Genomic DNA, 13,678 nt, shown 5'->3' with positions numbered 1-13,678 from the left:
ATATCAATATTTGGTGTCCTTGTATCAATACAATGCCCACCCCACACTCAAACCTGAAAGGTCTTCTACTGCAGCTTGATCTACTGGTACCAACAGGTGTGTGAAACAACTGGTAATATGGGCTACTCTTACTCATGTCTATGCAGTTATTAATGTTTTTTAGAGAAGACAAAAGTCATAATTTACAAACTGAGCAGATGGAATGGAAGTCGTGTAATTAGTTAGTTGATCAGTTGTGTGTGTGGTTGCAAATAGTGTCTCTCGAGCAGAAGGAAGGCTCCTCTCACATATATCGCTCTCCATCCTGTTTTGCGTTTGACTTTATCTCTAAAGTTTCTCCACTGCTTTGATGTTATTTTCGGGGTTTTGTTAAGTGCGCTGCTGTTATTCATCTGACATGCTTTCTTCTGTTGATAAAATGAGTTACCTCTCCAAGATGTGTAGTGTATGCATGCTAACTGTGTTACAGCCAAAAGCTTTTGCTTAGACATGACTGAAAGTCTCAGAATTGTTATGCTCATTTCCAACTACATACTTTTATTCTTGGACTGTTATTAGAATACCTTTGCATGGTTTACAGTCATGCTGATTTTTCCTATGTATACTTGGCCTCTGTGCTTTGGTGATCTACTACAGCAACAGTATACACATTTATGAGATAAAATAAGAAAAGCATACCACGTCCCCTTTTAGATAAATGATAATATTGGCACTCTGCCCTGCAACTGATCAGTTTATTATCTAACAATTCTCAACTACACAAACCAAAACCAGGGCTAACAATCTTCAGTATCACCATCATGTTAGTGCTTCGACATCAATTTGTGGGTTTACTCAAGCTTAATATGAGGCACAACTTCAGGATTTTATTTTGCCAAGATTTTTGATTTGCCAAATCTTCACTGGCAGCTCGCTCCAAAAGCCATAACTTGTTTGTTTGTCCAGGTTGTACGTATGCAGAATCAGCATCATCACGGTCTTCATCCTAAAACAGATATCCATAAATAAAAGCACATATTGTTTGTGTCTTTGTAGTCGACATCCTCTTTGTGCACAAAACTCATTTGCTCATGTTGATTAACCATAATTAAGTCCATGTGAATGCAATAAGTTAGCAGCTGACCCAACTGGCCTCGGCACACCTTGTTTTGCTGATGCCGATTTCAGAAAGTTTCTCCTGAAATGATCTTTCATGGCCTGCCAGCATAGGCCTCTCCAGGCTAAGAATCCCTAATGAGTCCAGACGAAGGCGATTAATATTAATGGGTTGTCACAACAGCAAATCACATCTAATTTTATTGCAGATTTCAATGAGGCGAAGGATGGATTTGTTAAGGTCACTTGCACAAGGGAGGCAGCTGTGAAGAAGTTGAAAATTTAAAAGAAATTCAGTCCAATGAGGAACTGCAATATTTAACAACTGAAAGCCACAGGCCTTCCTGCTCCTCCTCTTCCTTTGAAGAAGCTCAATGAGAGTGGAGCTGGTAGAAAGGTCGTGCTGTACCTGTAAATGTTTGTCCTGCCCCTTAGTTTCTATCACAGCATCTAGACAGGTTCAGTTCAATGGGGCTGTTGCTTCTCGCTCAAGTCAATTTTCCTCTAGAAATTCTTGAAATACCCTGATTTTTAAAAGCAAAAAAATCTCCATGGACCGTTTGTGCATCATTGAGGAGACATTTAAATTTTTCATTTACCATCTTTTTTCAGCATGTGTCAACTCCCCTGATGTTGCAACCAGTTGTTGTTGTGTTCTGAAGGCTGTTACACCAGGGAATGCGTGTGTGTGTGTGTGTGCATGCATGTGTGTGTCTGACTGTGTGTTCCTCTCCTCTCTGCAGTCATTCTCCCTGCATCTGGTTTTGATAAGGACCAACACTGTGGAGGTAAGTGGATTAACAGCTGCCTCCGCTTCATCTCCCTGTGCATGTTCAGGGTTTTTCTTTCCCCCTGTATGTTTCCACAGATGTCTGTCCATGATGTGTGTTTTCATACATTATATTTGTATATATTTATATGTCCATTTCATATGTGTTATTATAGTCTGTTAGAATTCCTAACAGCCAGTCAGGAGGAGGAAGGACAACTCTTTCGTTTCATGTTTTTAATGGCCTCATACCTACTGATAGAAAAGTCCTACAGATGTTTTAACTGCACTGATAACAAAATACATCAGGAAAAGAACCCTGGACGGTCGTATTTCAGTCTTGCTTTATATTCTTATGAGCAACTTTAGTGGGTACACCTCAACTGGTCATTAACTTAAATATCTAATCAACCAACCACATGGCAGGAGCTCAGTGCATTTAGGAATGAAGACATAGTAAAGATGACCTTGTGAAGTATTTGATTGGGGAAAACAGTGATTTAAGTGATTTGGTTGCTGATGGATGGTCCGAGTATTTCCCTGCACAACTAACTAGTTCACCTGGGCCAACCTTTATATCCTGCAAGACCCAGGTGGCCTATGTTACCTGACGATCCTCCCATGCCAGCAAAACAGCAGACCGGGGCTTTAATAAGTGGGGGAGGGGCTTAACATCACCCTCCTTAAAAATCACGATTCCGCGTTGACACTGCAAATTATTCTGAAACGAGAAAACAAAAAAGCAACAATAGAAGGCAACATTAAAATGGCTTCCACACAACCTGGCCCACAAATGAGCTGACATCCACCCCCTTACTAAATCCAATTTTCCTACCACAGGAACAAATTAAGTGGTGGGAAGTAAAAGTGAATGTTGGCGGTTATAGGAATACGAGGCAAAATGGGTTCTAATTACAGGAGATTTCTAATAGTGTAACTGGTATACAGAAAGGGAAAGTAGTATCTGCCCCAGAAAGCAAATCTTTGCAAATAGGTTCAACACGAAAAAGAAACAGTTAACCTAACAGCAAGTGAAAGTCTACTCATTGGTACCTAAATGAGCACCAGATCTCATCACAAGTGCTGCCATATAGTCTGCAGCTATACACCCCCCACACAACACTGGATTTAAAGTATGAGCGTCAACCACAGTAGCACACCAAAAGGTTCCTCCAAGCAAAAACGTCAATACTAACCAAAATGGCCAAGACGGCAACAAAGGGGGAACAAAGCTACAACAAAGCTCAAAGCAAAGCAGATAATGGGTCTACAACAAAGCTACCAGACCAAACTACCAAGTTTAAATATTTCACAGCACTATTCTAGTTCAACTTTGGAACTCTTACCCTTCACACATTTTACCAGTTACACTTTGTCAGATAGTTACACCAGAAGGCTGGTCCAGCCATGTGTCCAGTAAGGCCACAAATCAACACGACAAATATGTTGGTGAAGCACTAGACACAGAGTTTATGCTCCCTAGTCCTAGTTTTTTAATACAAGTTGATCTTAACCCTAGTCTTCAGACAGATGCATATGCACCAAAAACAACGGTGCCAAAGAGCAAACTAGCAAGTTTCTGGAAACCAGATAAATGCTCCCAAGACATTGTCTTCAACAAGCTGTCACACTAAAGAGAAAGCGTGGTTGGTCTCCTATTGAGATGAACCATTACAAAAGAGATGCATGTCTCAGAGACTCGTGTGGCTATACTCACCAAAAGCACAATGAAACTGTAAATTCATGGGTTTAACACCCAAGCACTATGCTATTGCTACTCTCTTCCAACATCAACCACAGAATACCTAAATTATTGTAACCGATCCAAAGAATTCTATCTTGTGTGGAACTCCCTAAGATACTCCTCACAATGCTAAATACCATTACTACTTTAAGCTGTACTCAGAACTTAGTTCAACTTGCATAAGCATTTAGCAAACCTAAAGCTAAGTTAGTAAGTCAGCACTGACTCAAAGTTCAATCTTACCAATGGGTCTAAAGATCCCGGACGAGCCCCCATTTGCCACAAACTGGTTCAAAGTAGGTGACACACACCTTCACACAAGAGGTTTACTTAAATATTTAAAAAATATATATTAAACATAACCTAACCAAGAAACAGATCACCAATAGGTTAAAGTCAGGTGGAGTGGAAGAGAGCACCTGAGCAGTTTACCTGGGCCAGCTTTTATGGCCTGCAAGACACAGGTTATCTGGATTAGCTGATGATCCTTCCATGGCAGCCAAGCAGCAGGTTTGGCTTTATGAGTTTGGGAAGTTTTTAACAAGGTAAATGAACACTCTAGTTTGAAAAAATGTGAATTTCTGAGCAATTATTTCATGGTATTTCAGAGTTTACGGGTTAATTTAATGCATTACACATGGTAAATATGGGTGTTGAAAAATGTCCTTTTTCAAGCTAATAATATGTACTCAAGCTTTGCTAACACCGTGTGTCATCTTTATTTTGCAGCATTTACCTCCATCCACCTAATTGCCACTGGTGTTTCCTGTTTCCTTGGGGCGGGGCTGCTATCTTTCCTGATCTATGTGTACTGTCAACGTTTCCACAAGCCTTCTCAAGAGTCTGCCATCATTCATCCCACCACCCCAAACCACCTCAACTACAAGGGCAATACCACGCCAAAGAATGAGAAGTACACACCAATGGAGTTTAAGGTAAGTGAAGCACACAATATTATGCAGAAATACAAATGAAAGTGCTGTTTACTTGGTGTTATTCAAATACACAAACACGCACACAATGTAAATATTAAGGATTCAAGGGCAGTGGGTGTGATTCATGTTTTATTTAGAGCTTTTATTAATTCATTTATCTCAATGGTGCAGTACGCGCAGAAGATGAATTACTGTTAATTTCTCTTCCTTCTCGCTCCTATACGGAGTCTGTATGGCTTTACTACCTGCACCAAGCCCTTATGAATGGGGCTCATTAGCTTTCTAAAGCATTAGTCAGCCTGCGACCTCCCACTACTATCGGTCTACTGTGCATTCACATTTACAGCAAGTCAAGAAGCTGTTTTCCTTAGAAGCCTGTAGACTTTTAGTGACATTTTGCATCCTTCAATTGTTTTACTCTCTGATTGAGTTGGGATATTGTTATTGCATTTCTTGTTCCTGTTTCTGCAAGATGCTTTTGAGAAACAGCTGAAAAAATTATCTTAAACTCTTCTTGAGCAAAACTAGGAGGTTTGATTTTTCACTCCAAAATCAGAAATTGTATCTGTCGTAAACATTCTGGTTAGGTGTCCTTCCCTCCTGCCTCTCTGAATGACCGTAGAGGATTCATTTATATTTAAAAAAAAAATACTACAATGATCATTTAACAATTGCATCTGCACCTCCTCCTTCTTGTGAAGGCGGCTGTATAATATGCAGTTTTGGGCTGTCACGGACAAACTTACAACTACTACTCTACAAACAGGAATGCAGCATGGCGATGTCGCGCTAATCATTTTGACGCTGGCCCTTTAGTGGAAAAAAATGCAAATGGAGTAATGGAAGTAAAATGTTCCAAATGAAATGTTTGTAATTCAAACAAAGAATAAAATCCAGTTGACTTGTGGCAGCAGAAGCTTGTTTGTGTGATGTGTCCTTCAGCTGTTATCATGACTGCGCCAAGGGGGACGTAGCATGGAGACAAATAACGGAGGAGTAACAGCCATGCATCTTGGCACCGCCTCAGTAGGTATTTTCATCATACTGTCTCCATGCATCAAACTTGATGTCCTAGCCAGGTTGATTAGATCCAAGTCACACAGTGTGGACTGTAATGAACTTATAAGGTTGTCAAAATCTTGCAGTGTAGACACCTTAAGGAAAGAGGCTGGATGGGATTTGGTCCCGAGTGCTTCAGCCATAAAAAAAATCCCCCACATAGAAGAAAATCTATGTTACGTCATGATATCTCTCACAAAGGACTGGGCCATCCACATTTTACTATTGCAGCCAGGCACTCACCAGATGATGTCAAATAAGTCTGTGAGAGTTTTGAGTTTAAGGCCTGTGGGATGAGGTTCAAACTGGGCCATGCTTTTTTAACATTAACCTCGTGTTTGCAGTCTGTTGGTGTTTGTCACTAAATATCTTTTTTAATAACATTTCATTTCAACTCAACTTTAATTATATAGCGTCAGTTTAATGACAGTTGCCCCAGCGCTTGACATTGTAAGGTTAAGACCCCAACAATCAGACGACCCCTCTGACAAAGCACTTGGCAACAGCGCTAAGATAATCTTCGTTTTAGCTGTGAATGTGCTGGTCTTTGCTTAAAGATGCATGTTAAAAACTAATTTTAAAAAAAGAAGAAGCTAAATTCGTGTTTCAGGGTTACATTTGGACAAATAGAGGCCCTTTTTTCTCCTTTCCACACAGACCGTTTACCTGCCAGACTGCAAACTGACTGCAAATAACACACATAATTCCTTTTGCCACTGATTTTATATATTCGCACAGTATGTTGTCTGTTTCTAGAGGTTACTGTGCACATCAGACCACAATTTGGTTAGGCTGTCCACCTCACAAGCATCATGGCATATGTAAAGATGGTCACTTTGCTCACTATCTTCTTAGTAAAAGCCTGTAATATTAAAATAGAAGTATCATAGTATTATAAAGCTATTTTAAGTCTGTACAAAACTTATTTTTTTGCCAGCCAGTGTTTCCAAGCGCAGATTCATCATTCATCATCAACAAACGTGGTGCCAAATAACTATTTCTCATCCCAGTGTTTTTTGATTGTGTCAGCCTCTCGATACTTGTCTTCACTGTTATTGTTGGCGGTTGTGTGGATGTGTTGCTGACAGCCATCGTGGTGTTGAGAGCCCGAACTCATTAGCTTTAATGACCAGAGGGGATAGCCAGACTCTGCTGGATGTGCATCCGATGTCACCATGTAGCACTACGGCACTGTTTATGCAGTGGCTTCCCTCTCCTCCAGGCCAATTTATGTTGCCCACTGTTGTGCATTTCACTGACTCTAACCTGATCATCTTCCTGCCCTGCTCCCCAGAGCTGTTCAGATGGATTACATTAGTCTAATGCTTCCCCTGGAAAGTGTTTCACCTTATGGTCGGCTTTTACCAGAGACTCAGCAAATGCATAAGAATAAAATGTGGGTTTTAGACTTGTTTTTATTTGAGAGCTCCAATGAATTCCCGCCATCTCCTATATTAAGAGCATTGAGTATGCTTGACAAGATCCAAATTAAATTTGTTAAATTGGTTTGCTTTGGTTATGAATACACTTTCGCTCACACAATAACCTCAAAGCTACTGGAGGTATTTTATTTACCTGCAGGGAAGATTAACTTCTATATTATCTGCACCTCTGAGGAATGCAAAACAAAACTGTCCACGCCAAAAACCCTATTTCTGTCTCAAGAATTCCATCTATAATTGAATCCTCAAAACTTGGTCTGAAAGTGACTGAAAATATATTCCAGTGTTGCGTTATTTTCCAGATCTACATGTATGAGGGATTTTCCAGAAGTGGATGCCTGTATCTGTAACGAAGCAGATTGAGCTGCATAAGAGTCGAGTGTACTTCAGTAAAATAACATTTATTTTGGAAAAAATACTTGACAAGCTCATTTGCATTGGAAACATGCTGAAGTATTTTTATTGCTTTGGCAGCCAAACAACTCGAGGATATATTCACATTCACTTCCTCACCAAGTTAGAAGATAAGATTACTCATGTGGGTATAATAATTATGAGGCTAAAGACAAAGACAGTTGGCTTAGCTTTGCATGAAGATGGTAAATAAAGGGGATGGCTTACTTGGCTGTTTAATGTTTATAAAATATTGTCTGCTGGCATAGTGTTTCATAGTGTGCATATGATTTTAATGCGACTTTCTTCCCTTCTGTGTTATTTCAGACACTGAATAAAAACAACCTGCTGCCAGATGAAAGATCCAATTTCTACCCAACACCGCTCCAGCAGACGAACGTCTACACCACCACCTACTATCCCACAGCGCTCGGCAAATTTGACTACCAGCCCAACTCATCCCCATCACCGTGCAGGACCTACAACCACACTAACAATAGCTGAGACCCGCCCCAAATCCGGCTCTCCACCCCGCTGCCCCAAACGGACGCCACCCCCCAATGCCATGGTGACATAACTGAACCGACATGAACTGAAGTGTTTTTCAGAGCTTGGCCAAGTTCCTCTGATCACCATCGCCCCCTGTCTTTGCTTTCTAGCCTCTTCACGTTTGTTTTTAAGGGTCTTTTTGGAACTTTCCATCAGGAGATCTGGATTGGAGAGGAATGCCCCTGTCCTATTATAGTCAGGAACTTGTGCAAGCAGCTGGGGCTGTGTTGTTGTAAAGGCCTGACTGGATAACGCAGTGTCAACTCTCAGCTTCATGCAGAGAACTAGTGGAAAACTCTACGAGGACGAGTAACGGCTTTAGACAGATTGTTATTACCGCGCACTTCAGTGCCGATGCCGGGTCGGTCGAGCATCCGCACTTCTAGAGGCTAACACGAACACACTAAATTTAAAAAGAAGAAACATTTCTGTGGAGCTGGGTCACCGTTTTATGCCTCTCCATCACAAACCACATTTTCAGCTTGTAATGAACTTCGAGTCCCTCGACAGCAAAAGCAGTTACAGAGAACAAAAAGCACGTATAGCTACGTCCTTGCCACACAGCACAAAGCAAGAGAACAACAGTAAAAAAGAGAAAGCTCAATGAAGTCAATGCTGGAGTAAATTAGAGATCAATATCAGCTCGGTTGTTTGGGGGAGGGGGATCCACGCCCTTCATTGTTGCTATTTCACACGACAGAAAAGATAAGAAGTTTGGGGTTGATTAGGGTTTGACTACGCTTCACATCATCCTCAGTCGAAGGAGAAATATACCGCTTATGAGTCGAGTCCCTTGTCTTTAGTGGGCAGGGATATCGACTCCTACAGTCAAAGCACGGAGCGTTGGAAGCGTTCTGAACTGTAAAAGCTTTGGGAATTCCGTGGGTGCCTGTATGCAATAGAAGGCAGGGGTGAGATTTGTTTTATTTCTACTTTTTTTTCCTCTATTTTTTGTTTTGCTTTTCAAGAACAATACAGACTTCTGGAAAGGAATTGATTGATTCTCCAATTGATTCTCCAATGGATGCATCGATTCTGCTGAGTGCTAAATAGCCCGGTGGTCATATCAAATATGGCCAGTGTGCTGAACAAGTGGATTGGGTTTTCTATGATGGTAGAATAAGCTAGTAGATTGTCACTTGTTCATTTTTTTTTTTTTTAATGTTTGTTTTTCTAAGATGATAATTGTTTTATGCTCAGATGAGCTGTAGCATAGGAAGAAATATTTTGTTAAATAAGATAACTAATTATTTCTTGTTTCTCTAATTTCCATTTCACTGAATGAACACATTCCTTTTGTTTTTGATTGTTCGGCTTTGTGACCATTGCATCTTCGATACATGAAATGTTAACACACAAAAAAAATAAAAGGATTTCAATTATATTGTTTTTGCAAAGAATGTCAAAAAATATCGATCTGGACCCTCTTGAAGAGAAAAGAAAATTGCTGAATTACGCTTGCCTAAGTTTACCAGTGAACATCAAAAGGGATGCATGCGTGTCTGAATGTAAGTGTGCTTGAATGAGCAAAGAGAGCCTACTGTATTTTGTACAATGTAAATGCTTTCATACATATGACTATGACGTCTGCAAAGCGTGTGTATGAGTGTGCGTGTGTGTGCGTGTGTGTGCACTTCTCCACATTGTGTTGCAGGCATTCTACTGTTTCCTTTTCCTGTTTCATGTCTGAGATGTTAATCATTGTAAGTTAAAGCATCACACCTCTGGTCCGTGCGGAGGTGGAATGGACGTTATTTATAGTCAAAGCTTGGTTTATAAAGGGCATTCTCACAGCTATATTTTATTATTATTGCCTGATCGATGAATGCTAACCCAGCAATGCTTTTCAGTTCAGCTAATGTACATGCACGAGATGAGAGCTCTATCTGTATATAGGAGCGACAGCCTTCTACCCATTTAATGTCCTTGAAGACAGTTGTGTATATGTATCTGTATATTGTATAGCTAACACTGTTTGTTTAAAAAAAAGCCTTATAGTTGTTTAAAGAGAAAAAAAGTACAGCAGCTAAGTACACACCAACCATGAGGTTTGTTTGGGGACAGAGCTCCACAACGTGACCGACCGCTTGTGACTTGTGACCTTTCCCAGCTGCTCAAACACAAAATCTCCAGAGTCACATGAACCCGGAATGAAAATAACCCACCAATGAGAGTACCGCGTATCATACGCTGGAAATGATCATTTATAACGGCGATATGAAATTTAAAAAGATGTCATTTTGATGTAAACTCAGCTTGTGGTCAGACGGGCGTTCAACTGACTGGTCGATCTCGAGCTCTGTCCCCTGCGATGTGAGGCTCTGTGTCCTTCTATGCAACTTACCAGGTGTACTGTTAGACCTGTCATGTAGACAAATGTATAGTAATCACTGCCTTTTAGACACTGTGAATTTTTGGTACCCTATATTTTTGTATATTGTACATTATCAAAGGACAATAAACCTTGATGCCAACATAAAAAGTTAATAGGTTTTTGTTTTTTGGGGGTTTTTTTTTACGTGCCAGTAGCTGAAATTCATATTATCAAATACGAAATGTAAGCAAAAAGTCAAAGATGAAACAAGAACTTCCAGATTCTGCTCTGTAAGTAGGAAAACCTGATGCAAAGTCCTAATGATGCTTTAGTTAGACTATAATAATTATACCAAACAGGAAAAGAACCATTGGACAGCAACTCAATGCATTTATGACCTGCTGAAGTTCAAAGTGAGCATCAAAATAGGGAAGAAGGTTATTTAAGCAGCTTTGAAAGGGGCATTGTTCGCAGCAGACAGTCTTTCAGAAACTGTTGATGTGCTTGGATTTTCTCTTGGGTTTACAGAATATGGTCTGAAAAATAGAATATCAAGTGATTGATTGGCAGGTCACTGAGCAAACTGCCTGTTGATGTGAGAGGAGAACGGTCAAACTGCTTTGAGCTGATAGGAAGGCAACTATTTGTTACATCTAAGGTATGCAGAAGAGCATCTCTAAATACCAAACATGAAGCAGATGAGCTACCCAAGCAGAAGACCGCACTTGGTGCTGTTCCTGTCACCTAAGAACTGGAGACTGAGGCTACAATTCCCAAGCCGGTCACCAAAACTGGGCAAGAGAAAATCAGAAAACTGGTCCCGGGTCTGATAAGTCTTGATCAGAATTTGGTGGAACCAACATGAAAATACTGATGTTTTGTTACTGACCATGTCCATCCTTTTAGGACCACAGTGTACCATCTTCTGATGGCGGCTTCCAGCAGGATAACACACCATGTCACAAGGTTTAAATCCTCTCACACTGGTTTTATGAACATGTACTCGAATGGTAAATCGAATGTCCTGTTTTGACAGTAGCCTATAAACCAAAACCTTAAAGAAAATGAGAGCAGGAATGAAGTCTATCCTACTGTTAGAAAGAAAGAAATGAGTTTAGTTGAAAGCTGAAAATAGAAGATTTCTGTTGTCATTCACCCTGTTGCTGTTTTCTTTATTCCACACACCCGACCCAGCTGCCTACATGTGTGCTTTGCTCTTGAGCTGCCTAAGGTTCACAGTTTGAAATGCAGAGCCTTCAGCTTTCAGGCCCCTCTTCTGTTAACCAGCTCCCAGTTTGGATTCAGGAGACAGAAACCCTTTCTACTTTTAAGATAAGGCTTAAAACTTTCCTTTTTGATAAAGCACATTGTTATTGCTGGATCAGGTGACCTCGCTTAGTTATGCTGCAATAGGTCTAGGTTGCGGGGGCTGCCCATGATGCACTGTTTTTTTTTCACTCACTATGTGTTTATACACCACTCTGCATTTAATCAATATTCATTTTTAATCTCTGGCTCTTTTCCACAGCGTGTCTTTGACCTGCCTTCCTCCCCTCACCCCCAACCGGTCATGCCAGATGGCTGCCCCTGAGCCTGGTTCTGCCGGAGGTTTCTTCCTGTTAAAAGGGAGTTTTTCCTTCCCACTGTCGCCAAAGCAGGTCATATCATATAAATATATCTATTCTTTGTTGCTTGTCCTTGTCAAGGTCATAGGGGGGCTGGAGCCTGTCCCAGCTACCATATGGTGAGCGGCAGGGTACACGCTGGATGGGTACTCCAGCCTGTTGAAGTGCTAACATGGAGAGATAGACAACCATTCACACTCATGTTCACATCTATGGGCAATTTAGATTTTCCAGTTAACCTAACCCCACTAACTGCATGTCTTTGGACTGTGGGAGGAAGCTGGAGTTCGTGGAGAGAACCCACACAAGCACAGGGAGAAGAAAGGCCACGGCCAGGTGGTAGAATCAAACTCAGGACCTTCTTGCTGTGAGGCAACAGTGCTTATCACCTCGCCACTGTGCTGCCCATCAAATATAAGATATGTGATATGGGTTTTCTCTGTTTTCTTTGTATTTTTGTTGGGCCTTAACCTTACAATATACAGTGCCTCGAGGCAGCTGTTGTTGTGATTTGCCATTATATAAATAAAACTGAACTGAAAATTGAATTGAACTCATAAATGTGGGGACCTACATTGCAACACTATCTCCTGGATGACAGCTGGATGGCAGCAATATGGACCAAAACTATTTGAGCATCAATGGGTAAGGCTGTGTATCAACACAAGCGAAGAAAATGAAACTAACACTACAATTTATTTGGCTAAAATGTATCAGTGTTGCCAAAGACTGAAGGGCTGGCATAATACTCATTTTTCTGTGTCCCGTAATACCAATTTTGGTCCAACAATAAAACACATAAATATACTGAATGACATATCAGACTGTGGATTTATAGTGCACAGTCTATGTAGTGACAGTAATTTTCAAGGATTTAGAGGATTATCTAGCCTCTTCGGGGACAATAGTAATAATGGTGCACAGGCATAACAATTTTTACTCCCATACAGCAATCCAACCTGATTGTGTCTTTTATAAAATACACATGAATGAGTAAGCAGACAGTTTGTGATCTTGTCCTTCTTGCTATAGGCTTACAAACTTGTCAGCAACCTTCAATTAAAACCACCCACTAAACTCCAAGTTTGAAAAGTGAAGTTAATGTAAACAGGATTAGTTCAGAATGCCAAATAATCAATGTCTAAGGAATAAAGTACACTGCTCTCCAACCTCCAGAAGTCACCAAAAGCTGCACATTGCATGATGTGCATGACACTGTGCATCATCTGAATCCAACAGTTAAATTCACCAGGAATGAGAAAAGAATGAAAAAAAAATTCAAACATGAAAGATTTTTTTTTTTTTAAACAGTATAGAAACCACAGACTTTGTATGTCAGAACTTCATCTTTCTCCACAACTTGCTAATGGATCAACAAAAGCACAAACAAGAGTAGCCAGTATATATTTTCCCCCATTTGATAACAGATGCTTTCTGCAGGTACGTGGTCCCAAGCTGCCACTGGCAGATCATTTCCCCACGAACCAGCATTTATGGTTCAGCAGGGTAGGCGCGTTTGTGGTCGGTTGGCAGTCCTGTTGCAGCCGCTCTGTTGTCAGATAGAGGCAATGGACAAAGTATAAGGTACAACAAATCTCTGGGCCACTCTTACTCTCTTTTATGCTATTGAGTTAAGTTATACCATACAAAGAACTGAAGTGAAACCGAATGTTAAACAACAACAAGCTTTTCATGGTGTATTTGTTTAACTTAAAATCGCTGTGTACTCCGCTGTCGCTCCCTTCCCTATTCC

At 40.6% G+C, this 13,678-nt stretch overlaps 1 protein-coding gene across 3 annotated transcripts in view; it reads left to right on the top strand.

The window, feature by feature from the left end:
- The window catches only part of sema5ba (sema domain, seven thrombospondin repeats (type 1 and type 1-like), transmembrane domain (TM) and short cytoplasmic domain, (semaphorin) 5Ba), a 196,634-nt gene extending 186,173 nt beyond the window's left edge, over nt 1-10,461 (top strand). For all 3 annotated transcript variants that reach the window (XM_086266103.1, XM_086266101.1, XM_086266104.1), the window contains 3 exons: nt 1,839-1,883; nt 4,338-4,543; nt 7,765-10,461. In XM_086266103.1, coding sequence (XP_086122229.1) covers nt 1,839-1,883; nt 4,338-4,543; nt 7,765-7,941 — 428 coding nt within the window. In that variant the 3' untranslated portion in view covers nt 7,942-10,461. The remainder of the gene's footprint in view (nt 1-1,838; nt 1,884-4,337; nt 4,544-7,764) is intronic.
- The last annotated feature ends 3,217 nt before the right edge of the window (nt 10,462-13,678 follow it).

Source organism: Aulonocara sp. 'chitande type north' Nkhata Bay, linkage group LG16 (genome assembly GCF_057382095.1).
Source record: "Aulonocara sp. 'chitande type north' Nkhata Bay isolate Kocher_YH1m ecotype deep benthic linkage group LG16, A_spYH_male_GT1.1, whole genome shotgun sequence".
In the NCBI taxonomy this organism is placed as follows: domain Eukaryota; kingdom Metazoa; phylum Chordata; class Actinopteri; order Cichliformes; family Cichlidae; genus Aulonocara; species Aulonocara sp. 'chitande type north' Nkhata Bay.
Note: the sequence above shows the minus strand (reverse complement) of the source record. Positions and strands in the feature narration are given on the sequence as shown.